This window comes from Quercus robur, chromosome 1 (genome assembly GCF_932294415.1).
Source record: "Quercus robur chromosome 1, dhQueRobu3.1, whole genome shotgun sequence".
Lineage (NCBI taxonomy): Eukaryota > Viridiplantae > Streptophyta > Magnoliopsida > Fagales > Fagaceae > Quercus > Quercus robur.
In genome coordinates, this window is record NC_065534.1 from 737,667 (window position 1) to 764,938 (window position 27,272).

General features: G+C 34.6%; 3 protein-coding genes across 4 annotated transcripts; all 3 read right to left on the minus strand.

Annotated features, from left to right (window-relative positions):
- Nucleotides 1-10,230: 10,230 nt before the first annotated feature.
- Nucleotides 10,231-13,722, minus strand: LOC126714548 (uncharacterized). Of its 2 annotated transcripts, none has more exons than XM_050414744.1 (7): nucleotides 13,239-13,717; nucleotides 13,072-13,157; nucleotides 12,026-12,104; nucleotides 11,793-11,852; nucleotides 10,792-10,913; nucleotides 10,617-10,688; nucleotides 10,231-10,460 (listed from the first exon to the last, which is right to left on the minus strand). In XM_050414744.1, the coding sequence occupies exons 1-7, from the start codon at nucleotides 13,659-13,661 to the stop codon at nucleotides 10,358-10,360; spliced, it is 945 nt and encodes a 314-aa protein (XP_050270701.1). In that variant the 5' UTR covers nucleotides 13,662-13,717; the 3' UTR covers nucleotides 10,231-10,357. The 2 variants fall into 2 exon arrangements, 1 of the variants encoding a protein (XP_050270701.1); XR_007651626.1 differs by having other exon boundaries at nucleotides 10,401-10,460; nucleotides 10,617-10,683; nucleotides 13,239-13,722.
- A 672-nt stretch (nucleotides 13,723-14,394) lies between these two features.
- On the minus strand, nucleotides 14,395-18,147 carry LOC126714542 (alpha-galactosidase 1-like). The gene is made up of 15 exons (XM_050414732.1): nucleotides 17,885-18,147; nucleotides 17,064-17,122; nucleotides 16,835-16,891; nucleotides 16,690-16,724; nucleotides 16,458-16,561; nucleotides 16,263-16,338; nucleotides 16,102-16,160; nucleotides 15,897-15,962; nucleotides 15,734-15,817; nucleotides 15,581-15,645; nucleotides 15,384-15,466; nucleotides 15,189-15,279; nucleotides 15,035-15,084; nucleotides 14,800-14,940; nucleotides 14,395-14,681 (listed from the first exon to the last, which is right to left on the minus strand). The coding sequence occupies exons 1-15, from the start codon at nucleotides 18,049-18,051 to the stop codon at nucleotides 14,589-14,591; spliced, it is 1,230 nt and encodes a 409-aa protein (XP_050270689.1). The 5' UTR covers nucleotides 18,052-18,147; the 3' UTR covers nucleotides 14,395-14,588.
- A 3,820-nt stretch (nucleotides 18,148-21,967) lies between these two features.
- LOC126714583 (pyruvate kinase, cytosolic isozyme) lies at nucleotides 21,968-25,744 on the minus strand. The gene is made up of 3 exons (XM_050414793.1): nucleotides 25,269-25,744; nucleotides 23,622-24,083; nucleotides 21,968-23,059 (listed from the first exon to the last, which is right to left on the minus strand). Exons 1-3 carry the CDS (start codon nucleotides 25,524-25,526, stop codon nucleotides 22,247-22,249), a joined length of 1,533 nt encoding a protein of 510 aa, XP_050270750.1. The 5' UTR covers nucleotides 25,527-25,744; the 3' UTR covers nucleotides 21,968-22,246.
- Nucleotides 25,745-27,272: the final 1,528 nt, after the last annotated feature.

Sequence of the window (27,272 nt, forward strand, 5' to 3'; positions counted from 1 at the left end):
AGGTCTGGTAGTTCTAGCTTGGCTGGTAGCATAATTAGGGTTTGTTTGGAATGAGATTTTCTTTTTCTTTTTCTTTTTTTCCTTTCAAAATAGTGTATAAAAACAATTTTTTCAAAATTGAAATTGAAAATATTTTTCAGATAATCATTTTTTTACATTATAAGTATTTAGCTCCCACTCTTAAGAATAATATTCAAAATACTAAAAAAAAAAAGCTTGTGTGGGGGCTATGGCCCAAAGTAACGAGTTGGGCCTTGGGCCTGTCCGAGGACGCCAGCCTGTCCGAGAAGGCAACATGGCTTGGGCGATCCATGTTAAGCCTTATCACGGGAAACAAAGAAAAAAGGTCCGAGGAGGAATTCCTCCTCTGATACTGAAGACCCGAAGCGGGGGTACGTCCAAGCCACTGAAGCACATCCCCTATAATACGTGAAAAGGAAGAAAACACAAAATATCTAAGCAAAAGCTGCCACCACCACATTAAATGCACTACAACTACTTTCATGGCCACATTAATGTGGAGAAGACCCCTGAACAGTGTTACCTTGGCTACCACAACTCACAAAGGACTGAAAGAGGTGTTTGATGGGATAGGTGCTCAAGTGGAGGCTTGGATGATCAACAAGTGTAAAGCCCAGATGATAAGGAAGAGTCTATATAATGTATAGAAGCCCTCATAAGGAAAAGAGGGCAGGAAGGGGGGTAGAATATTGGAACATGCAAAGGAACCCTAATGTACTAGTCTGTATTCACAAATTGAATTTTTAGTCTCCTCGGATCGTAAGATATTTCAACGTAATGACTTTTGTTCTTGCCTGCGTGTTCCTTTATCCCATGCAAGCCTCTATTTAACTTACCTAAACCTAGTTCTTTAACCCATACTCTACAAAATTCATTGTGTTGGGCTTTTTTGGACCAAGACTTCACTAGATAGGGGTTTGGGCTCCAAACCGTGTCCCTACAGCTTGGGAGACCATTTCTATTTTTGAGATTTTATTAAAATAATTTGGGAAAAATGCCAAGACACCCCCATAAACTTTGGACTAGTGGCCAATACACCCCCTGAACTTTTATTTTAACCAATTTACTCCTTGAACTTTGAATACCTACCAAAGTGAGCCATCCGTTAATTTTGCCAAATTGAGCCATCCTTGAACGTGTAAAATTTGTAGATTACTTTTTTTCTTTTGGGATAATGGAATATAGAGCTCATGTACTTTTTTTTTAATGAAAAGTTTCAAATTTAAGGTGTGGGATTTTAAAAAAAAAAATTATTTAAAGATAAGCTCTTTAATTTAAGAAATAGAAGAGTTCAGATAAATATGTGGAGTTCATTATTTTCACTTTTCAATTTATTTACAATTTTGCCATTAAATACATTTTCTCTATCTTGAAAACATTCTCATAGCATTTTCAAAGTCCTTTTCTGAACAAGGAAAATATGATACAATTTTTGGAAAACGTTATTTAGAAAACATCAACCAAACGATAAAATCAAGTGTGTGACTGTCACGACCCAAATCCATGGAACATGAATTTAGATGCATGACTAACTTGCTAAACTTATATAACTCCATAGATTGAATTAATCCAAAATAAATTAATACTCCAAAGAAACGATACTCTAAAAAAACTCTTACAAAAATTAAACTCCACAAATAGGAAATAATCTCCACTGTATAAAACATGAATTACAAAATAAAAGTAGCTAAAATTCTATAAGTCTTCAAGTAATACTGAAATTGCCTACAACTCCATGCTCTACCTTGCACCTTACAAAGCGATCCAAAGGTCCTATATTCCCAACTACACTTTAATCTGAAAAAATAGTAATTGATGGGGTAAGCCACGCATCCAGTAAGTAATTATACAAAATACACAACGGAATAGAGTCAAGCAAAGCACGAGTATTTTGATTTTTCACAAACTCATTCAATGATATCAAAAATAATTTTTCCAAAACATATAATGAATCGCTTAATATAATTGTAATCACATCTTAAAATCTTTAGAAAACACATACATATAATTGATCAGAGCCCAGTGTCACATATACACATCACATATTCTCACATACAATCCTGTGAGCGAATACCAACATGTAACCCCTGCTGGTGAGGGATCAACACATATTCTCACATACAATCCTATGAGTGGATTTACAAATATATCTGATATATCTGATCAATTCTAAAAACACTTATTTTGAGTCACATATCACAAAGCAAAATTTATACAAAATATAATAATTTACTTGATATTAACAATTTCTTTTCAAATACATAGGCATATCAAAGATCACAATATCGAATAGAACATAAATCAAAGGATGCTTGACTCTCTTGGGGAACAAATAGAAACTGAGGAGTTTATATAAATATATTACAATTCTTGAGTAGATCTGAAAATTTAATTTGCTAAAAGAAACATTTTAAATACCATTTGGAGAATAGGAATATGACTAAAATCACTTGGCTTTAACAAATTTAAAGAACAAGAACCTTTTTAGAAAACTTACTTTGAAACTTAATTATTTTCATAAAATAGTTTAGTTTAGAAATCATCTTTTAAATGAGATTGGGACATTCAAAACGTCATTTAAAATTCGAAGTTTCTCTTTAAAACATTATTTAAAAGTCGAAGTTTCTCTTTCAATGATATAAAAATAATGCTTTCGATAAACTTTAGAAAACGTAAGCTTTAGAAACATAACTTTTGAAAACTTTTGACTTCTAAGAACCTAAAGAATAAAACTTGTGCATATTATGCATAATTACTTACCGCACTTGAATCACTCTGAAAGTCCAGTTGAAACACCCTCCAATTGTCTCAAAATACTCTTAGATAGGACCTAGAATCAATCATGGAAATTACTTAATATCCTCCATAAAATATAAATCTTATTAAACTATACAAACTGACTCACTAGTAAAATACTTTGCTGAACTAAATGCTAGCACTAATGCAAAGCATCTCTACCCAAAAGTGTGTTTCCTCAAATTTATCAAAACTTAGAGGCAATAGCTAATACTTTAGGATTTAATATATAACTCCAATGAAAACTGTGGGCCGAATCTAATATGACTTTGTTCGTGGACATACATGGTGGCCAATTCTAGAATTTAGTATATATATATATATATATATATATATATATATATATACCAATGAAGACGTAAAGCTATATAAATGAATTGAGTTTCGTAATCCGTGGCTTTGTTCTAAAATACTCACAGTGGCTACCTACGATTTAATATACATATAACCAAAAGGAGATGTAAAGCCATATACATAACCTTTCTCAATTCACGGCTTGTACTAGAATGCACACAGTGGGCAACTTGGGGTTTAATACATATTAACCCTAACGAAAACGTGAAAGTCCTATACATATATTAAGATTGTAATCCATGATAAAATTCTAAACCTTTGATTCTTTGATTCTAACAATTGAAAAATCATACCTGAAATCCTTTGGTTGCCTCTTTAATTAACTCCAAGGAAAAAAATACACCTTCTAGCCTCCTTAGTGATGAAACCCTTCTTATCCCAAACCCTAATTATCTTTTCCTCCAACTTATATTTTAACACATTAGAGATGTGGGCTTGGTGGGATATCTGGTTGGAGTTTAAAATCCACTTAAGCTTATCTCTTTAGTCTCCAAGAGGCCCATAAAACATCTTTCTCTTTTCTTTTTATTTATTTATTTTAATTGCCTCACTAAATTTGTATGCACTAAAACTTTAATCTTCTCACCTATTTGTAGCACCACAAAATTGTCTACTCCCCATCTTACTGTGCACACACATATAGTACATCAACTCTATATTAAAATTGGCAAGGTACAATGATAATCATAAAATCAAAATTTGGGGTATTACAATGACCCACCATTTTATGGATTGCAAAATGAAAAACTATATTTAAATACTCTTAGCCCTTATTGTTCTTAGGTATAATCTAAATTTTAATGAGGTGATTCAAGGGAAGAGAATTGGTAAATTCATTCTGTGTTTCCAAATAGAATTGGGTAGGTCAATCTTTGGATTTTAAATTTGAATCCTAGAAATCAATTTGAAAAATGTAGAGGCTTTAATGAGGTGTCGAAAGATAAGATCTTTCCATTGGAGTTAAGCTCTTAAATTTGAATTTAAGTTGACATTTCTATTGGCAAAGTTTTTGATAAGTGATTGTATCTTTTCTCAAATAAGTGTGTCATTAGTGGGAAATTATTGTATACTCCCGAAATACCATAAATGCGTATTCCCTCCTCTCACATGAATGATAGGTCTCACTAATTAAATTCATGGTGAGACCCACCATTTATATGAGAGGGAGGAGTACGCAATTATGATACTTTGGGAGTACCTAATAATATTTCGTCATTAGTGCAAAGAGATTTTATTATAATATTTAAATTCAATTTCGAATTGGAAATAAAATATGAAAAGTATAAAAGATGTTTGGATCTTGAATGAGAAGATTTGGTCAAGGTTTTAAATTGGAAAATGGAATAAAAGGAAAATCTATAATAGGAATATATATATATATATTATTTCTTGAGTTCAAACGTGCTATAAGACTTTTTTTTTTTTTTTTTTTGGTTTAGTGTTACCAAAAAACCTCCTACATCAAATGTTATAAATGCTAAAAAAATTTAGCATTGATGAATAGGATAATGCTATGTTTGGAACTATATGGGCAGAAAATGTAATATGTGCTAAACATACTTTGATTTTTTTTTTTTTTAATTTATTTCACTTCTCTCTCCCACATCATATCTTAAGTCCTCTCTCTCTCTCTCTCTCTCTCTCTCTCTCTCTCTCTCTCTCATATGGGGCCTCATGATAAAATATATTTGTTTTGTTAATTTTTTTAATATAGACGAGATTTGTTTTAAATTATTTTAATGTGTTATTATCTTAAATAGAAGATATGATGTAGAATATATTGTAAAATTGTATGTTAAAATAGATAAAATAGCTTTTTGACGTGTCAAATGCTAAATTGTTTTAGAAGAGTTGATGCCCATGATATAATTTTTTTTTTTTTTGTTTTTTTTTTAGAGATAAGGATATTTTTCAGCCCATCAAAGGGTAGCTTTTTGTAATATCTCTGGGCCTATTTCTCAAGGTCTGGTCAGAGATGGGCAGGGCCCAAGCTTTCTCTTTTGTAAGCCTTCCATGGCCTTTTTTGTTTAGCAAATCAAATTTATTTTCAGGTTGGGCTTGTCTATTAAAGTGAGTATTGGTTTTAATTGTGGATTAGGCTTAAAGGAGTTGGGGGACTGAACTTTGGAACTGGGCCTAAGCCTTAAGATGAGCTTGATGGATTGGGTTGGACTTAGACTGGTTTAGGCTTCCTAAATGGGTCGGTTTCAAGTTTCAACCCAACCAAAATCTATTTCTCGTATTCTATAAATCTCTCAAATCTCCCTCTCTTTCTTTCTCCTTTGTTCGATCCTAGCCACCATCAACCCCACCAGCAATGGTGTCTCTCTCTCTCTCTCTCTCTCTCTCTCTCTCTCTCTCTCTCTCTCTCTCTCTCTCTCTCTCTCTCTCCAAAACCTCTATGGCCACAACAATCAAGCTACCACCATAGTGGCTCCCTCTACTCGTGCAAGCCTAGCCCAAGACAGACCCAAATTAGCACCACTACCATCCACAGCAGTACAGCTCAAGGTGCCACCACGAAAGGTGGCTACCATTTTTTATTTTGGGTTTGGAATCTGGAAGTGGGAAAGAATTAAGGTAGAATGCCATTTGAAAAAAAAAATATTAAACCATAAATTTTTTTTTTTTAAATGCAAACCATATGAAACTAACTCATAAGAAATTTTGATTACATACTAAGTTACTAACTTAGAGCATTAACATCAGCTTCACCTATTTAATATTTTAGCGAAAATTTGTCTACACTCAACCAAAATAAGTATGCATTAGTCTCTGTAAATTAACTAAAGTTTTTAATGAGGATAGTCTCATCGCTACATGTAGTGAGCCTTTATCATTGCTACATTAATTTTTATATATATATATATATATATATATATTCAATTTCATACTCTTTCCCCATCTCTCTTCTCCCTTCCTCTCTCTTCCTGGCTCTTTCTCATCAGCATGCCACTCTATACCAACACAGCTACATAGGACGCAACCATAGGCCTCTTCCTTAATGACTTCCTTGCCTTGACCTTCTCCAATGGGAAGGGAAAGCATTCAAAAAAAACTCCATAAGGATACTGTAGACACCTCATTTTGTACCCCTTACGACCTGAGCCCCCATTCCCTAATGATGATGTCACTCAGAGGCCCAATGTTGATTTAGGACCCAATTTCGTGAAATCTTGACTTTAGGAATTATTTATGGAAAAATAAAACTTATTTTTGGAAAAGAAAGGCTACAAGAGACCTTAAGTGTGCACAGGCATAAACGCGTACACACACGCACACACGCGTATGCACACACACACTTGAAGTATGCGTACACATACTTAAGGTATGCACTCGCATACCTTGAGTATGCGCATGCATCTAAGGTTCTAGAAACAATGAAAGGAAAACTTTTTGGACATAAATTCATGTAGACTGAATTCCACATCATTTGGGAGCCACCCTGCACTCCTATTTACCATTATAAAAAGCCATAAAATATACTTTTCAAAAGAGGACAAAAGATACAAGATTCACTAGAAAATAGTGAATCAAAGAGGGAGTTATTCACACAAAAACATCCTCAAGTCAAGTTTTACTTGGTTGGGACCTACTTTGGTCTTGACCTTTGAGTTCTAAAGTTTACTAACCTTTTGGTTTTGTTATTGATTAGATTGACTGAGGAGAACAATCAAATTAAAGCTTTGAAGAGTTTTTGTGTTTTATTTTTTTGTTTGCTTACATGTTTTGATGCATTGATATACCTGTGCTAGTTTAGGTTTACTTTGTGTTCGTATTAGAAGCATGATAGGTTGTTAGTTTTCTTATTTTGCTTTGTTTTTCTGTTCTATGTTTCTAGGTTGGCTTATGAGCGTGTATGCGTGTTCATGCTTCATGCATGTGTACGCATACTCGAAGTGTGCGCACGCATACAACTAGGATGCGCATGCATACCCTATGTATGCGCATGCACACTCGCGCCTAGAAACCAAGATTTTGTTTTCTTAGTTTTCTTTTGTTTTCTTTCACATGTTTAGCCTCTATGTAATCTGTTCTTCACATGTTTGAGTCCTGGGCCAGCGGATTAACATGTTTTATTTGTTCTTTTATTAGATGAATGATTAGGGTTTATATTTTGTTGAATACTGTGAACATGCATTGATACATAGGTGCTGTGATACAAGGATGTAAGTGAGATAAGTCATGCATAAACTATATGAACATGCATTTGAGTGATTTGAACCTAAGTTATCTAAATATTGATGATGTGCTTGGTTGAATGCCATGATGCTATGCTTGAACATTTGAATATGCTTGATTTACCTGCCTCATGATGTTTACTGCCCTTGGTGATATATACTTGTGCCTTGATAGATGAATGTTAAGCTTAGGGATGATATGCCATGTTGATAGATGCATGTTAGAGTGTGTGTGAGTCTAGAATAACATGTTAGAAAATCCTTTGATAAGATTAAGATTTGTAACACAATGAGTACAGGCCGACCTATGGGTTTGTTGGGGTTAGGTGTCTAACACCTTTTCATCCTAATACCTAAACACCAAACACGTGCTCTGGTAAAGAACAGTCCTAAACCTAATCTAGGTGGCAACTCCATTTACACCATCTGCAATGATTCACCCTAGGCCAAGGCGTACTTCACACGAGGAAACCACTCATCGCAAGTGCTTTCTCCAACATATACATCAGCCAAAAGAAAAGGAGATAAGCAACACACCAATAATGGAAGTCAGTCTCAGTAGTGCGGTGGATCGATAGTGGTGCGGTAGTGCGATCTGATGGGCGTGGTGGTGTGATTTGATCTCTCTCTTCTCTTCTCTCTTTGTTAGATTTGGTGTTTTTGGTGGTGGTGATTTCGGTCTTGTGGTAGTGCAATTTTGGTGGTGTGATCTGGTGGTTCTAGATCTAGTTTTTTTTTGCTTTGGTTTGATATTTTTATTTTTATTTTGGTGGTTTTGTGATTTGGGTTCTTTGTAGAAGTTGAGTGGGTTTTGGATTTGCTGGGTTGTGGTTTGTTGAAGTTGAGTAGATTTTGGATTTGTTAGGTTGTAGGTGTGCTACCTTGTTGGCTTGTGCTTGTGCTCGGTGGTTGTAGATGATTATAGAATTTGGAAATAAAATTGTGAATAAGAGGAAATAATATTTAATTTCAATATTGATAAAGTATTGAGACTAATGTATGTGTATGAAAATAATAGATTTCTAAACTAGAAAATGTATAGTTTTTTGAATTAGTTTAGCTAAATATTTGAGGAGACTGATGTGAATGCTCTTAGAGTAGCTATTTTAACATATATGTATATATGCTTAAAGTACAATTCCAGAAACTTCCAAAAGCAATAACAAAAGACATAACCCTAGACTGTGAGTAATTGAGTTTTGCTAAAACATCAATACGATAGTTACACCCAAAAATGAATAACAAAATATGCTTCAATTGAAGATTTCATCACACGTATGTAACCATCCATGATGCTGTTAAAATTCCATGAATAAATGATATCGTACATGCTTTGGCTGAAGAATTTCATTATACAACTACAGCCATCCACAATGAACAATTTATCATATTCATATTTCCTCATTTATCGTCTTACATTTTATGCCTCTAGCTTCTATGTTTAGCTCTTTAGTTTTTCATATGTTTAGCTTACTCAATTTTCAATGAAAACCCTTTTACCAGTAGAAAAGAAAAAAGAAAGTACGTTTTAAATGTTTTAAGTAATATATTATAAACCTGTTTAAAAAAAATCTATATACTACTTTCATGTTTGTGTGTTCTAATAAGTATTACTATTTCCTAAAAAAAAGGAGAGATTTTTAGTTTTTTTTTTTTAATTTCTTATTTTGAAGGACCAAAGTAGACCGAAAGGGAATGAGGTAGACCAAATGAACCCAAGTGGACCAAAGTTATCTGAATTGAACCAAAATGAAGTGAATGGACTGAAGTGGACTGAATGAACTGATGTCGACCGAAGTAGACCAAATAGACCGAAGTAGACCAAATAGACCGAAGTAGACTGAATTGGACCAAAATATACCAAAGTCGACAGAATCAAACTGAAATAGATTATGAACCAAATTGGAGCAAAACTTTATATTTGCTCTATTTTCAATATCATGTAAATAATTTAATATAATTGCAACTAATTCCTCAAATGCTAAATCACATAATGAGTTTATGCATAGTCAGAAAGATAATTTCTCATGAAATAGTTTAAAATAAATTTATACCATATTTGTGCATTGCACAAGGAAATCGGCTCGTAATTTCTGATATCTAAGTATATTAAGATTGTCTTTTGCGTAGGATCTAAAAGAGTACTGATACTTTGGAACATTTTATGATTTTGAAATCTCTGTGAAGTAACCCAAACATATGTTCACTTGAAGCTATATGATCATGTTGAGTTGATTCATTGGCTATATAAATAAGGAAAAATATAGGTACAGTTTCTTAGTTGTGAAATTTAATGTATTGCATCTAAAGAATTGTACCAAAGTTCTACCTTATAAATAAATATTACCAAATTTATTTTGAGATTCAGATCTCATATGTAACTATAAATTTTTAAACATGTATGAAATTTTTGGAAACTATAAGACATACTTGCTTAATTATGAAAAATGTAAACTGCTCATACCCACTACGTAGCAACTGCTAAAATTATTCACCATATAATTTTAATCACATTGCATATTTAATTAGTCATATGACATAACTTGTTTAAAAAATACATATGAATAGATTTTTAATCACAGACCCCACCCGCTGCGCATTCCGATTCCCAACCCCATTGGAAAAACTAAATCCCTAGGACCCTATCCTTATCCTGCCTGATCAGAGAGAGAGATATATATATATATATATATATAATCATTCACATGTTAGATATCTTAAAAAAACTAAATCCCTATGCAAGCTGAGACCTAATTAGGGTAGTTAAACCCCAAGGATTTAACCAAGAGAAGATAATTCTAGAGGGCCACTTAACCGGAGGTATAGTATGCTGCTTGAAACTGCTAATCACAAATACTACTTGACACATAAATCACTCGACTCAGATAGCAACAGAACTTGCAAATAATTTTCAAAATAAATGCACTGTACATACAATGTCAAAATACATGAAGCATACAATGTCATGCAATATTATACATGAGATATAGTATTCGAAATTAATTTTAAATCTTGAAGTACTTGTATCCAAAATCAGGGTTTGTCATCCCCTCTTCCCAGTCACCCATGCATCGACCGCCAAAAACTATCTGTTGAATGCCTAAATAACTGCATGAAGAAAAAAAACCTAGTCAGCAGTTGAACAAGTGAATGTGGATGGTACAAGTATAGTCAAAGAAGAAACACCCATCCAATCCAAAAATATCCAATCCAAAAATATATCACATTCTTTTCTAATGTTTCCTTTTGGTCGTTGTGACTTACTCTGAACTTAAGACTGTGAAGCAGTTGAGGAGTACATCAATGGCAAAATAATCAGAAGTTCCGAGGTCTACCCTGTTATACACATATCTGATTAGATCACTTTCACGGACAAGTACCAAAACAAATATGCTATATGATACTGAAAAGAAAAATAATGAAGTTCTGGAACTCATACCAAAAACGACCCCAGTTATCTTGAAACTCAACATCACTGATATCATGAAATGAAGATGGCATCACATTGAAACCCTTATTTGCATCATAAAGGGGATTGTACTCCATCGATGAATTAGCCAGCTGTCATCAATTTGACACTACATGTTTCAATCTTTCTTAACAAAGCAATGGCTAAAACTAAGATATTTAGATAATGATGAGCTAATGAGGCACAAAAGTTGCATTACAATCGTTTAAAAGGCAAGGGTGAGCTAATGAGGAGGCAAAAAAGTTGCAATACTATCATTTAAAAGGCAAGGATAACACAAGGGAAAAACTTTCTTACATTAGGCTAAGTAATAGCAAAAATTACTCAATTAAAATCTTCATAAAAGTTTCACTGATACTAAAACCTATTATTATCTAGGCCGTAGAATTACAGAACAGTGTCAAGGATGTGAACTAGTTATTAGGTGTATTGTACTAATGTTTTGACGTTGCTATCTGTTGTTAGCCTCTGCTTGGGGCTTGAGGTTGTATTTTTAAGCCTTTTGACTTGAGTGGATTCTGTATTTGTTGCTGCTTTCCAGCTTGTGTTTCGATAAAATTTGCTTGATATCAAAATAGGATGCAAACTAGGAGAGCATTTATTTTGAATGAGAGGATAAAACTTATCATTACAAGCACCTATATGCATATGAAACAAATATATATATATATATATATATATTATAGAAATAAAAACGTCATTAAGAATAAAGACTTGGCAACATATGATTATCAGACCACACAAGCACACTTTATTTTGAATGAGAGGATAAAACTTATCATTACAAGCACCTATATGCATATGAAACAAATATATATATATATATTATAGAAATAAAAAGTCATTAAGAATAAAGACTTGGCAACATATGATTATCAGACCACACAAGCACACTAAAGATAAAAATTACATAGTGAGAAAATAGTAAGTTAAAGTAAAAGGAAATGACATGCAAAGAACAATGGTTGAACCTGTAGATTAGCAGAATTAAAAGCTCCCAAGCGCCCCATAACATACCATGACTGAATTACCTGCATAAATTCCTTAATAAATTAATTGTAAACTTTGTAAAAGTGTTGCTACGAAGATGAAGAAACAAACAGATGATGTCATCTTTTTATCATCTAAATTTTTGACATAATTTGTATAAAAACTAGTGGCAATGGAAGGAACTCAGTGAGATGTTATCACATGATATACTTACACCACCAATAAGGTCAACATCCCGATCAGATGGTGCTCCATACAATTCAAACCAAATGTAAGAATCAAGAGGATTGAAGCTGTCAATAAACAAAAAGGAAGGTTAGAAACAAAGAAAGTACTACTGGGGAAAAACAAATTATATAAGGTACCACACAAACATCATTTGTTTTCTATACCCAACAATGATCCAGGGAAAGTAATGAAGTACAAAATATCATATATGCTTATCGGTACACTGAATCATATTCCTGTAACAACACAGGTCTTGATTGTCTAAGGAATGGTTCCCTGGTCACGATAACTCTTAAAAGAAAGTAGAATATGCTCAGGAAGAACAGATAAATTTAAGTCATCCAAAATTTTCAAGATAGTATTGTTGACAAACAAAAAACCAATGAAAATGTGAAACAATATTAACATGGGTATTGAAGCATTCAGCAAGATAAGATCATATAGTCATCTACAACATCAAGCCTGGTACTGATTTGGATCATTACTTACTAGTTAACATACGCAAGAAAGAAATGCCTACGCCTGCCTCCTGTACTGAAAAATTGCAGATATGAAGCATACGTGCAAAGAAGATAAACTATCGCTTAATGTCTAGATGGTGGAAATGTAAACAACTTAGAGGGATCTACAGGTGTGTCCCAACTGGACATTTCCAATTATTTCCTTCCCTTTTAATACTTGAAAGCTTCTGATTTAACTAGAAATTTATAATTTGACAAGAATTAAAATTTATAGAAAAGAAATGGAACACAATGTGTGAGGCATCTTTCAAAGAAGAAACAAAGCTCAATTGAGAGAGAGATGGGGGAAAAAAAGCCAACAAACTGACAGAACCAACCAATGAAGGAGGGCATATATCTTTCAATTTATAATCATGTTTTCCAACAGTCCCAACAACTTGCCAATTGGTGGATAAGTCCTTGCTTCAACATAACAGTATCCAGGTTTTGATAAACATAGTAAAGAGATACATAGAAAGACAAAGGAAAGGAGTGTGGAGAAAACAAGTAGAGTTCAATTTAAGCAGATTACTCTCTAAAGCTGACTTTGAAGGCAAGGATGGAACCCGTTTTTGATTTGTGAAAGTCTCGACCCTTCTTCCGAACTCTCTCTTCAACCTGTAACATGTCCACCACACAAATTATATAGTTTACACACACGAAGGAATTGAAGAGACAGAGAGAGAGAGAGATCTAGACCCGTTTGCGCATGAGGTCCGGGTTGCCGATGGAATCAGCGAGAATGGCACGGAGCTCATGGTCATGTTTGCAAGCATCTTCAAGAACTTTGGCCCAGGCAGGATAGTTGTGAAGGTTGTCAAGTTGGCGCTTCCTCTTCTCTTCTCGAATCTTCAGCAATCTGCGCCCTCGAGCGCTGCTTCCTGTCGTTACTTCAATTTCTCTTCTTCTACTACTACTACTACTGTTTTTACTTGTACTTGCGGTGGCACCAGACTCATTATTGGAAACCCAAGAAGAAGAAGAAGAAGAAGAAGAAGAAGAAGATATCGGAAACAAAGGTATTTGCTTCTTCTTACTTAAATACACAGTGGGAGAGGGAGAGGGAGAGGGAGGACAGACTGATAGTTTTGGGCATGGATGATAATATATTGAGCACAACATAACTTTCAATTTTACACAACTCTGCTTCTCTATCTCTCAATATATATATCGATCATATCATCGCTTTTCATTTACATTTGCACGTTCCTTTTTTGGGTTCTTTTTTATTTTTTTAATCTCCAGCATTTCTTTCTTATTTCTTTATCTTTTTTTGTAACAGCAGCAACCATAACTATTACTTACTGCTCCAATAATGGGCACTCTTGCCAAGCCCAACTCAATTTTTGCACATTTTTAATATGTAATATACTTTAAAAAATAAAAATAAAAATAAATAAAATAAATAAAACCCCTTTTGAGGACAACCCGGCCTCCATGCTTTTCTTCTTTTTTTTTTTTTTAAATTTCAATTTGTTCCAAGTTTTCTTCTTTTTTTTTTTTTTTTAACCAATTATTCTTTTGGTTAATCTAGCATCCTTATCTTCTTTGTTTTATATTCTTTGGAAATTTATCTATGCATCAGCATTAACAATATCACCTTCTCCAACTGCACCACTCAACTCAAACTAAGACAATTTAGTTTGTAAATCAGTATCATATCTATAACACTTACATTGCATTGCAGGTGAATCCGTTTTCTTTTTTTAATTTGGTTAATCATTTATTTACTTAACCAAATAATAATTTGTCTTAACATAATGTTTTTTTTTTCTTCTATTACGAATAGTAGATAATGCCGAACAGAACAAGGAACAGCCTTGTGGGGGTATAAAGGTTACTACACTACTACTCATTTTGCTCATTTTAACGGAAGACGAAACTTTTGCTTCCTCCATTTTTTCCTTCTTTATTCCAGTAAAATTTTCGTTACATGAACCCGTAGAAAAGAGACATTTGTAAAATCTCAATACTCTCTCACACTACAGCATCAGGTAGCTTGGAATTAACAGGAAGAACATATAGAAGAGAGCAATGCCAAGTGTGACATCAAGCAATTGGCTTCAACACAAACATTTTGCATCCGTGAGATGGCACGGTGGCTGTCAAGTTTCCAACGAATCGTGTCTTCAGTGTCTTGTGCTGCAAGAGACACATGCACAGCACACATATATTAGAAGGTATCTCATAAATACAAACGTGGAACTGAAATGCCCATGACCTTAAAAGGAATGAGAAATGAAAGCTTAATCAAAAATACCTCCCAAACATCTCTTGCTACAACAACACTGTTTTCAGGGATTCCAATGTCTTCCCAAAGGCTTGTAATTGAACGACGCACAGGGCCTAGGTTGAGCAGAACTAGAGCAAACCTATAACCCGAAAGAGGCCCCGCCCAATTCTGTTGCAATTTAACATAAAAGTCATGTTTTGCTCCTATGAAGTGAGACAAAAGTACACACTACGCATCATAAGATAATTTAGGCAAACTTTACCTCAATATCACCTTCCATCCTAACCTTTTTACCTTGTACACCAAGTCGATCTGTTATAGATGATGATCAAGTCAATTTTCATAACCATTGCTACAGAGTAGTTCACAAGACGGGAGGAAAAATACACAATCGGTTACAAAATTGATGCACTTACCTTGATTAACTGCAATAACCTCTTTATTGGAAATGATATCAAATGTCTCTTTTGTCATGTTCCTCACATCACAACCAAGGATAAGGGGAGCCTACAATACCATTTTATGTTTAAGCAAACAGAAAGCCAAAACCCCAATAATATGCATTCATACAAATCAGAGCATCAAATTCCACATAGTACTGGCTGAAATACCTTGGAAATAGCCCATAAACTAAAGTGCGCTATATATTCATCATTTGTCATCCCTCCATTTCCCACCTCAAGCATGTCAGGATCTGTACAAAGTCAAGCAGATAAGATGCCAATAAATTTCTTAGAAAAAAGTGGACTAAAAAGTTTTTAAAAAAAATTATGTTAGTGTGACTTAACTATTGTAGGAGAATACTAACCATTCCAACCACCAGGCCTAGCATAATCAGCATATACATCATTTGCATCTATTCTAGAGATCATACTGTGGAAGAACAAACAAAAAGAAATGATTTTGGGGTCAGGATTTGTATAATCAATTATTACTTAACAGAAACATGAAATTTATCTACCTTGCCCAATTATCAGCAATGTCATTAGTAGTTCTCCAGCTATTTCCAACCTTAGAACCCCATAGAGCAGGGTGCAAGTCCCCCCTATTAAGTGAAAGAAAAACAAATCATTAATGGAGTGACTTTCACAACATTGATTTAAAAGTTAGAGATATAGGATTACCATTCACAAAGTGAGAAAAAGATTGGACGACCTGCTTTCATTAGTGCCCTAGTCATTACAGGGTATCTAACAGAAGAAGAAATAAACGGATCATTTATTACTCTCATAACTCAAAGTTTGAACATAAATGTGCGGAAAAAAATTTTAAAAAAAATCTACATTTCCCCATTTCCTTGTGAGGTTAATGTCAAGATGACTATATTACCTAACAGTTGGCTTTGTTCCATCATTGTAACAGTTATCATACTTCAAATAATCAACACCCTGCATACAAATTTCATTATTGCATGATTTGGTATTGCAAGTGTCAATAGCAAAAATGGACAAAGTAAAACCCATAAAGAAACTAAAAACTAAATTTCCTACCCATGAAGCAAAAGTTTTGGCATCTTGCTCCTCGTGACCAAGTGAACCAGGCATAGTCCTGCTACAAGTATAATAACTGCAAAGTGGAGGTGAAAGAATTTGTTTTCCTAGTTGTTTCAGTAACAAGGGAATATTGATATTGAACAATTATCATATAGCATAAAGTTGTGTTAGGGTGTAGTACAGTCATGTTACCCTGAATCTGAGTAGATTCCTAACTTAAGGCCCTTGCTGTGAACGTAATCTGCAACACCTTTAATGCCAGATGGAAATGTTGAATTCCTAGGCAATAGATTACCCTGAAAGGTAAAAATCAAATGTTTAGTGCAACAACAAAGTTCAAATGTTTGTATTCTTCTTAAAAACTTCAAAAACACTAAAATTGTAAGAGAAGCCAACTTATCAAAAATTATAAAAGAAACCATACATTGTCATCACGATGTATTTCAGCCCAGCAATCATCTGGGAAAGTAAGAAATAGAAGTTCTGGCTCAGTTTCATGTACCCACTTAGCTAAAAGAAAAGACGATTTATGATAAAAAGAGAAACTACGTAAATCGATTGCCACATACCTATATTAACGTAGATATATCCAAGCTTGGCAAGACCAGTGGAGACCAGAGCATCAGCTGTTAAACCAAGAAAACAAGGACTCTTGTAAGTCGATCTCTCCCACCTCAATAGATGCAGTCTACCATTTTGCTATGTGAACTTTGACAGCACTTTTTGACATATATAAATAAGTTCCTCATCACTGGTTAACGTTTGAAGGAGAATATTGCATTTGAGTAGTAAACCTACCAGTTTCTTTGATGACTTTCTCATCGATATTGCATTGGAAGTGATTCCAACTATTCCACCTACATAAGTAGAAAACACCTCAATCCCACAATTCCCCATCCATATTATTAGGATTTTTTTTTTTTTTAAGTTCATGGTGTTATTAGGCAATAGGAAAAGTAGTTCTAGTAATAAATGTGAAAAGCTTTCATCCAAAAATAACAATAAATATATACTAAAAAAAGTGATCGAAGAGGATATGATTATAAAAAGATAAGTAGAGATGAACTTGGAATTAATTACAAAGCACTCTTTCAACGGTCACCAATTAGATAAGATCTGATAAAATTGTATATTCGAAAATCTTACAGCAAGACCAATATTTGTCCTTAGCAAACTACAGTATTAGGACAATAAATAAATAACAATTATAATAGGAAAAGTTCACATTAGAATTACGAGGGTGGTAGTGCGGTGCCTGTGCCTACCACAGAGAAGCTACTTTAATGCTAATCAGTACAGCAATCCAGATGAGGAGGACCCAGCTGAACCTGAACCTGAACCTGATCTAATGGGTTTGTATATACACACAAACACAATATCAAACAAACAGTACTGCTAGATCTTTTCTTTGATTATCTGATACAAACAGTTGATTGTCACGTGACAAGCACAAACTGGTCGTTCATCACCCACAGTCACCGACCAACAAAACTATAGTAGTTGCAGTTAAACTTAAAACTTCAAAATAAATAAATAGATAAAGACTGAAAAGAAGAAGAATGAGAGACTAAGCAAGTGCAAGGTGGTAGTAGTAGTAGTAGTTTGGAGTATAGTATTACCCCATTTGAGGAGTCAAGCCAAGCCCATTGGCAAGCAGATTTCTCCTGTGTCTCTGGCTGTAGTACTGGAATTTGCTACTCTTACCCTCAGCAGAAACAGCAGTACTACTACCGATCACCATCATCAACACCGCTACAACTACACAAACACCCATAGATCTCTCCATCTTCGTAGTCGTTGTCGTAGATGTACCCTTTCACCCACACCCACTATCTCTCGACAAGTCTCTTTAACCAGTAGTGGTGATCCTATGCTATATATATATAGAAATATAAAATACTTGTTTAATAAATAAGGACAATGTTTTTTTTTTTTTTTAAACGAGGAACAAGACAACGTCTATTGACTCAATTTTTCTGCTCTGATCCCTGATTGGATAAGAATTCACACTATCCATGTATGCATGTCTCTATTTATGAGAAAGTATATGCTGTAATTGGACCATGAAACACCACGTGGATTCTCCAGAAATAACATGTACTTTCTCCTCTTTTTTATATTCAGTAAAAAGTAAGTCCAGCCCGGTCCAGATGAAAGAGAGCTGTCTTTTAAAGTTAGAAATTTAATTCGTTGAATATCAATATACAATTTTTTTTGTCCTAATCCTGTTTTTTTAGTACATGAGGACAATTTTGTGAATTAATCAATTACTTTCAGCCTCCAAAAAATAAAATAAATAAATTCTTTCTACCTCTCTGGTGCCAGTGCTAGCCATTTACCAATTATAACCTTCCCCTTTCTTTTTTTTTACTTGTCCAGATGTTTCCAAAAGAGAAGTCTAAAGTTGAAAGTTTCTCTCCTCAATTATTGAATTTTAAGGACCAAAAAATGAAAAGAGGATTCAAAAAATGGCGGAGAAAAGGAAAGGCCACCGTCTTGGACTGAAATGAACAGTCACAATAAAATGTTTGTCTTCCTTTTTCTTTTGACACGTCTACCAATATCATGCTCTCATTCTTGGCAGGTGTTACAATTAACAAACATTTACAATTTCATTTTATAACTACTCTATATTATAAAGTAGTGTTCATAATTTAAAATATGAATTATTTTTATTTATTTAAAAAAAAAAAAAAACAACAAAACAAAACAAAAGAACATAAATGAAGCGGTAGACAGTATGTTTGTACACGTACTTATATACAAACTTTAATAAGACGGTATTAGAGGGTAGAAAGGTCAGCACATAAATATATGTATTATATATATGAACTTTTTCTAATTAATTATTGTATAAGTTGTGATGTGTCCATGGCTCTCCATTAATTCCTTTAATTTATTGGTGGTCAATTTTGATTGGTAGAGCATAAAATGGTACAAAGAAAGTAAGACAAAATTTGAACTTCAATTCTTTTTCAAAAAATTAAAAATATATATATATATATATATTTGAACTTCAATGGTAGACTACTATAACCTTCCATTTCTTTTTCTTTCTTTTTTTTAAAATAACCTTCCATTTCAAATTAACATTATGTTCACTAATTTAATATATATTCATTATTGTAATATTTCTAATTATTCCATATTTATAGGGTCATTCTACCGTACCCCCAAAAAAAGGGGGTACGGTACCCACCTATATCTGAGCCGTTAATTTCCTATGGTTTTGATCTTGTCCATTGATATAATTTTAAAGGTTTTTGGTTACTATTCTTACCCTGGACAATTTTAGATTACTATTACACAACTTCTATTTTAATTTCATTAATAACATTCATAGGCAAATTGAATCGATGTTGCCTAATTTGATGCATCTCCCCTCCCTCACCCTCACCCTCCATATTAGTAAGCATTATTATCCAATAGAAAGAATAATACATCATACCTGTATAAATAATATGTTACACAAAATCTAGAGTGTAATGTTATACTTTAGTGATTATGTTAATTATAAGAGTAAGTCTGATATTACAACTAATTTTACAACTTTGTCACAACTTTGCCACATGGCGACCTGTGAGTGGTGGAATCATGGACCTATCATTTTATTTTTATTATTTACAACTCGCCATATAGGAAAGTTGTGGCAAAAGTAGTAAAAATTGTTGTGACACTAGACTTACTCTAATTATAATAATATCAATAGGATAATTAATTTTCTTTCCCTTTTATGTAATCTTTTGATATTTGCTTTCTATGTTTGCTGTTGATGATTCATTCCTTTTTTAGTTCCAAGAAATTATTTAGAGTATCTTTTTCAAATTTTAATCTTGATTTATTTGATGAACCATGATATTATCTGCTTATTTATTTCCTTGATTAAATAATTAAGTAAAATAATTTGTTTCATTTATTCCTCAAAAAAAAAAAAAATTGTTTCATTTTGATATCCATTAGTAAGGTTTCCTTGATATGCTCAATCCCCATTATTTATTTGATTTATTTAGTTGGGATGTTGATTTATTTAACCTTTATTGTTCTTTGGCATTTCTTAATAATCTTTGGTTGGCCCTCCTGTTAACTTTACCATACACTATATACATTTTGGTCCAACCACGTGCTTTTATTGTCCGTTGTCTTACTAGGAGTAAGAGCACCAACCACCCAAAGGGGCACCAACCACCAAGCCAATCTCATCCCTTATCACAGCACCCACACCACGTGTCCGTTGAGAAGAGAAAATAGCAGCACCCACATTAACTTTGAACAAAGTAGCAGTAGGTGGAACCCATGCAAAGAGAACAAAGTCTCATTAACAAGAGAAAACTTCTCATTTGCAAACCGAAATTGAGCAATATACTGCCCAACCCACTGCACTAGCATATGACTCGATCAAATCTTTTTGCCATTTCTTCTCTCATTCCCTCTTGTCCACATAGCCCAAGCAATAGAAATAGCAAAGAGAGAGAGAATCATCATTGCATTGTTGGCTATCCCAGAGGAACAAAGCAAGTCAATAAAGGTCTAGAACTAAACTCTATGCCAAGCTTAAAAATAGAAGATAACTCCCACACTTAAGCAGCAAAACTACATCTCCAAAAGAGATGACCCGAAGACTTCCCCTTCTCACCACATTGCTCACACCTATCATCCACCAAAACACCTCTCTTCTTAAGATTAAAAAGACAAGGGAGGATATTTTTACAGGCCCTCCAAGCAAAATGCTTAACCTTATTAGGAACTTGTAAGCTCCAAATCTTCCTCCAAAATTTTTTAATCACCCCATAATTAGAGATACAGCCTCTTTCAGATTGCTCACACAAGCTCATAGCCAATTCATATGTACTCCTCACCGAGAACTTGCCATTTGGTGTAGCATTCCAAATCACAGAATCCTCCAAAAGGCCTGAACTAATAGGAATACCCAAAATAGTTTCAGCCTCATGTGGAATAAACAGAGACTTGACCACCTCTGCCTTCCACTCCCCACGATCACAATTAATCAACTCACATACCCAGGCATGTTCCTCCAGCAGGTTCAAAAGTCGATGGGGGTGGGAAGTCATTTATCAGCCCAAAACCTAATCTTTTGACCATTTCCCACCCTCCATATCAAACCCCTCCTAACCACATGTTGAGCTGACATAATATTCCGCCACAAATAAGGTCTTCTCCCCAAATAAGTATCCACAAAATCACACTCCAAAAAATATTTAGCTTTGAGAACACGATAAGCTAAAGAAATTTGAGAACACTATAGACTAAAGAATTTGGTTTCGTCTAAAGTTTCCACCAGTGTTTAGCTAACAAGGCTAGATTGAACTCCTCAAGAAGCTTAAAACCCATACCACCTTGACTTTTAGGAATGCACAACTTCTCCCAACTAATCCACGCCATCTTCTTTTCCTCACCCTTCTGACCCCACCTGAAATTCCTCACCATAATAGTTAATTCTTCACATAGGGAGTCTGGAATCTTGAAACAACTCAATCTCAATCATATTCCTCGCCAAAAACTAACTGCTGATTTGGTTCAAATCAATCGTATTTATCATATCTTTTCAAAAGATAACTTCTATTCAAATTTTAAAAACATAGATCTAGTCACAAATTAATGCATAGGATAGGACACCATATCAACGCAGACAAACAACAAAAATCAAAACCAATTAAAAAAACATGGAGACAAAACACAAGGGATTACAAAAGTAACTTGGTGCGAATATCTAATGGGAACTACCACAACCAGAAATATTAAAAGGGATGTCCTGCCCCTTATTTCTACCAGGGCATTGTAAAATATTTCATAACATTAGCTAACTGGAAAAACAAGAAATCCAGCATAGCTCCAAAAAGATGAAAAATAGCTGAATATTTTTAGTATTGTGAAGATTAAATAGCATAAACATAAAATAGATAAAATCCAAACATAACCACCTTTAGATGCCAAGCATTGTCTCCTGCATACCCTATCAATTATCACTTCACAACGCAGATCTTAATAACTGAGGCAGCTCCAATACGATGAAGTGCCACTACTGCATCACCAGGCTTGCAGAGGCCCTTCTGTGTTGCTGACTTCAGAGCAGCTTCCAAAATCACCTCAGTCGATTCTGCATCAGTGGCCTTAGCAGATCCCTCAGCCAGCAGAGGAATCAAACCCCGGTATATTAGGCTATGCCTTGCTGGTGTCTCATCACTGCAAGTCCAATCAAACGAGTCTGTCGTCAAAACTGGAACAACTACTGACAGGATTGGAACAGCTGGCCTGTACTTGGCAACCAACTTGGCCGTGGTTCCTCCACGTGTCAACACAACAATCAGTTTTGCTTTGGCCTTGTTAGCAGTCCGTACAGCAGATGATGCAAGGCTCTCCAATGGGCTCATTGGAAGTGGGGTTGACCTAATCATCTCCTTAAAGATAGCCCCATAGTCGAGGGATGATTCTGCCTCTATACAAATTCGAGCCATTATCTTCACAGCAATTTCTGGATAGGCCCCAGCTGCACTCTCACCACTAAGCATCACACAGTCAGTGCCATCAAGGACAGCATTTGCTACGTCAGTGGCTTCAGCGCGGGTTGGCCGGGGAGACTTGATCATGGATTCAAGCATCTGAGTAGCAGTGACCACAGGCTTGCCCACAAGATTACACTTGTATATCATCATTTTCTGTGCCAGGAAGATCTTCTCAACTGGAATCTCCATTCCAAGATCACCACGGGCAACCATGAATGAGTCAGTCTCACGCAAGATCTCATCAAAATTGATTACTCCCTCCTGATTCTCAACCTGAGAAAACCACAGCAATTAAACAATCATCATTTGACCAACACTCCACAACAACCAAACAATCATCGCTTGATCAACATTTAGGGGGGGGAGAGAGAGAGAGAATGGTACGGCAACATGGAAAAATGCATTTTCTTTGACAATTTTTTCATTAAAGTCGCTCAGATTAATTAAGGAACGAATTTTCTTTAATATTCACAAACATATAGAGCCATACTTGACTTTTTTCAAACATGTTTTGTTACCTCATCAAGCTTCAAACTTGAGCTTAAGCTTGGTTCATTTAATTAAGGAACAAGCTCAAGGAGTATAGTAATGAATTGAACTCAAGCTTTTCATGAACAACTTTATTCATTTTAAAACCGTAGTGGCAACTCATGCATGGGCCTTGGAGAGTCCAAAAACGCAGATTTTGCAAATTAACCATATATAACTTGAATTTCTTTTGTTAAATGGCACCATTTAACATCAACATCTTACCATATGAAAGTCAGGAAACCCCTTTTTTTTTTTTGAGAATCAGAATGTCAGGAAAACTTAATATTGAAAAGAAGCAACATACCTTCGACATGAGTTGAATATTCTTCGCATGTGGCCCAAGAACCTTACGTACATTAACAAGATCTGAGCCCTTGCGTACAAATGAAAGAGCAATCATATCAATTTTATTAGGAACCCCCCATTCCAAAATATCTTCTTTATCTTTCTCTGTCAGTGTAGGAAGATCCACCACAATACCAGGAAGATTGACATTTTTCCTCTCACCCAGCATGGCAGTGTTCTCACAGCGGCATCTCACAGTCCCAGCATCTGGATCACAAGACAATACATTGAGGGTAATGGTGCCATCCGCACACAAGATGGTATTTCCAGGCTTTAAGTCCACAGCCAGCTTTTTGTAGCTCATGGATATCGTCTTCTCATCCCCCTTGATGCTGTAATCAGTAGTGATGGTAATCTCCTGACCTTCTTTAAGCTGAATAGGCTTTGAATCCTTGAGAAAACCAGTTCGAATCTCAGGTCCCTGCATAAACAAAGTGGAATACAAATACAGGAAGGTCAGTTATTTTATAATTCAAATTAGTGACCAGGACTTCAAGCACATTCAATTTGTAAATGTGTGAGAAGTAATCCATGTTTAGAAGTAGCATCACCAGATGAGTAGTTATTGAAAACAAAATTATGTCTTGTATGCCTCGGTATATCACAAATAAAATTCAACACAGAAAATGGAATAATATGAAAATTGTCAGAAAATGAGTATTGTGCATTCAATTCTAGAATCAACAGGAAAATGAGTCAGACAAGGTAAGCATAACTAACGTAAGTTTGCTTACATATTTAGAAAATAGCGTCCACTCTTTTAACCTTTGACATGTAACATGCAAAAGAAATGAATTTTCCTTCTTCTTTTCTTCATTGATAAGATATAATATCTAATCAATAATGATGCTCCATTGAGAATTCATCTTGAACACACACAGACACCCAAAAAAAAAAAAAAAAAAAAAACAAACAAAGCACTAGGTGGAGCTAGTCAGCTTGCCAGTGCCCAAATTTTAAGCCAACTTTCAGTTTTGGGGGCCGAGTATGAATTTTTTGAATCCAAGACCTTGGTCTCTCGGTAGTTTTTCCTCTGCTCATTGGGTTTGAACCCAATACATCACCTTCCATTCCATTATCTGTAGTTTTAATGAGTTGAAGACCCGCTGCATGTACTTATTATGTCCATTGGCACCAAGAAATTAACCAAAACATCACATCCCTTAAGGCATAGACAAGTTAAGCACTATATAAGCAGAATTGGACAATTGTATGTTTTTCTTTTGATAGAATAATTTAATTGGGGTATGTATTTGTTGAAAGCACCAAGAAATTGGCAATTGACCCAAAGGTAATTGGAGAATATAGTGAGCAGAAGAGAAATAACTTTTAAAATTCCTTAGTTTGAACATTCAAACCCATATGTAATATCTTGTTTAGGTATCTGTTGGGCAGGAATTAGAGAGTTAACAGCACAAATGAGTGGTGAGTGAAGTGTAATATTATAATTGATTGGATTGGTGTTTAAGAGTGGAAAAAAAAAAAAAGAATTTGAAGGATGTTGTGTTGTTTGATGGTGATGGTGATGGTGATGGTGATGAAGAGTAAGTAAAGCCCAATATAAGGAATAAGAAATAGATAGTGAAAAGAGGAGAAGAAGGGGAACCTTGGTATCGAGCATGATGGCGGAGAGAATCTGAGTGTTGTGCATAGCAATCCTGAGATTGTTGAGCGTCTCCTGATGGTACTCGTGAGTGCCATGGGAGAAGTTGAAGCGAGCGACGTTCATGCCAGCCCTGAGAAGCTTTTCCAGCATGGGAACAGTACGAGATGCGGGACCTAGAGTGCAGACGATCTTGGTCTTTGGGATACGACCATCGTTTGGGAGCTCCTTCATTATTCCCTCTATGTCTATGTTCGCCATTTCTCTCTCTCTCTCTCTGATTTCAGATCAGATCAGATCGCAAAAGACTTTTACAAATTAGTTTGGGAGAAACTGAGAAGAAACAGAGTCTGCTCAGCTCGTGCGGTGCGTGCTTACTTTCCTATTAATTCCTTCTTTTACTTCTTTACTTACTCTCTTTAGCTTCTCCACTCGCCCACCTAATTGCTTTCCTTTCTACCAGATGTCTCTCTCTCTCTCTCTTTCACTCTAAAAAAATTATTACAAGTTGTATTGGCGTTTGTGTTAAACTGTGGGCAAAGTTTGAACATGTGGATGATGGAGAAAGTCTGCCTAGTCTAGTCTAGTGATGACATGATGCGGCTCCGCTAAAAAATGGAATATAGGGAATATCTCTTCTCATACTCTCGCGGCGCTCAAATAAATAGTGTGTGTAATTATAAATACAGCGCTTTTCGAATTAAAAAAAAAAAAAAAAAAGGGGGGAGTTGGCAAAAGCGTGCGTTGATGCGTGGGTGGGTAAGGGTAAGGGTATAGTAAAGTTTGGTACACAATCAAATCAGTCTCAGTCGCATGTTTTGCGTCTTCTTCTGTGTGCTGTAATGTAATGTGCGGCCCCCTCCTCACTCTCACTTGTTTTTACTTTTACATTTCATATCATCATGTCATGTTCAACGTCCATACTTGATGCGATAAATATCCCACGGTCGGTAAATATCAAAAACCAAATTATCTTTTCTTGCTTCCCAATCCCATCGGTCATGCCCTTTTCCTACTTTCAACAATCTCTTCTCCCACAGTTTCTACTCTTTTTATCTACTCACTATTGGATCATTTTTAATCACCATAACAATTCTTCTTCTTTTTTTTAAATCAATTATATTATAAATCAGATTCATGTAACAAGACCAAAAAAAAAAAAAAAAGATTTTCTTTCCTTAACCACGAAAAATACGCTGCCTAATACTGATTTTACAATATTAGCCTTTACCAAAAAAAAGAAAATAAACAAAACACGTGTCGTTAGCAAAATACTATCAATTTTCTTTAGTTGCCACTTTGCCGCGCCTTATTTTCCTAAACTAATGCATACATACATCCTTTGTTTGGCGTTTGTTTCTTGTGTAAATACTACTACTAAAATGCTTTTTGATCAGCTAACCCACTGCCGGACTTTTTCAAACCACTCATCATTTCCCGTCGAGTAGGTGTTTTTGGATTTTTTTCGTTTCCAGAAAAAAAAAAAAAAAAATATATATATATATATATATGTATATATGATAATTGTAAATACTAAGAGCATTCACATCAACGAACATATAATTTTTGTAAAAAAAATGTCTAATATTTAACCCCAAAATTCACTCACATTGTATTTACACATACATCTCCCAATATTATTACTATAGTACACTCTAACCCTTTTCCCTCTCTTTCCTCTCTACGATCTATAGCGCTGGTGGATTCAATTTTTAGGGCACATTTAATAGACTGTAACAGTAATTATATAAAAATAAGAATAGGTATTACAAAGAATACAATATGCTATAATATAATACTTGTTACTATTTATTTGTTTGGTCACAACACAATAATAGACCCCTAAAGACAATGCAATTAAAGAATTTTAAATCAAACTTAAGATATATTTTAGGAAATATCTTACTCATATAATTATATTTTCTAAAAAAAAAATTTTAAAAAAATTTGAAAGAGAGATCAGTTATTGTTAAGTTATAAAAGTTTCGAACAATTGGCAAACCGTAA

Excerpts from the sequence above, each read along its gene's own strand:
- LOC126714548 (XM_050414744.1), bottom strand. The coding sequence starts at position 13,661 with ATGTTGTGCTCAATATATTATCATCCATGCCCAAAACTATCAGTCTGT. Across the intron at positions 11,853-12,025 it reads ATGTTGACCTTATTGGTGGT|GTAATTCAGTCATGGTATGT; the intron begins GTAAGTATATCA and ends GAATTTATGCAG. Across the intron at positions 10,914-11,792 it reads TTAATTCTGCTAATCTACAG|CTGGCTAATTCATCGATGGA; the intron begins GTTCAACCATTG and ends AATTGATGACAG.
- LOC126714542 (XM_050414732.1), bottom strand. The coding sequence starts at position 18,051 with ATGGAGAGATCTATGGGTGTTTGTGTAGTTGTAGCGGTGTTGATGATG. Across the intron at positions 16,161-16,262 it reads CCAAAACTTTTGCTTCATGG|GGTGTTGATTATTTGAAGTA; the intron begins GTAGGAAATTTA and ends ATTTGTATGCAG. Across the intron at positions 15,963-16,101 it reads GGAACAAAGCCAACTGTTAG|ATACCCTGTAATGACTAGGG; the intron begins GTAATATAGTCA and ends TTCTTCTGTTAG.
- LOC126714583 (XM_050414793.1), bottom strand. The coding sequence starts at position 25,526 with ATGGCGAACATAGACATAGAGGGAATAATGAAGGAGCTCCCAAACGAT. Across the intron at positions 24,084-25,268 it reads CCATCATGCTCGATACCAAG|GGACCTGAGATTCGAACTGG; the intron begins GTTCCCCTTCTT and ends TTGTTTATGCAG. Across the intron at positions 23,060-23,621 it reads ATATTCAACTCATGTCGAAG|GTTGAGAATCAGGAGGGAGT; the intron begins GTATGTTGCTTC and ends TGGTTTTCTCAG.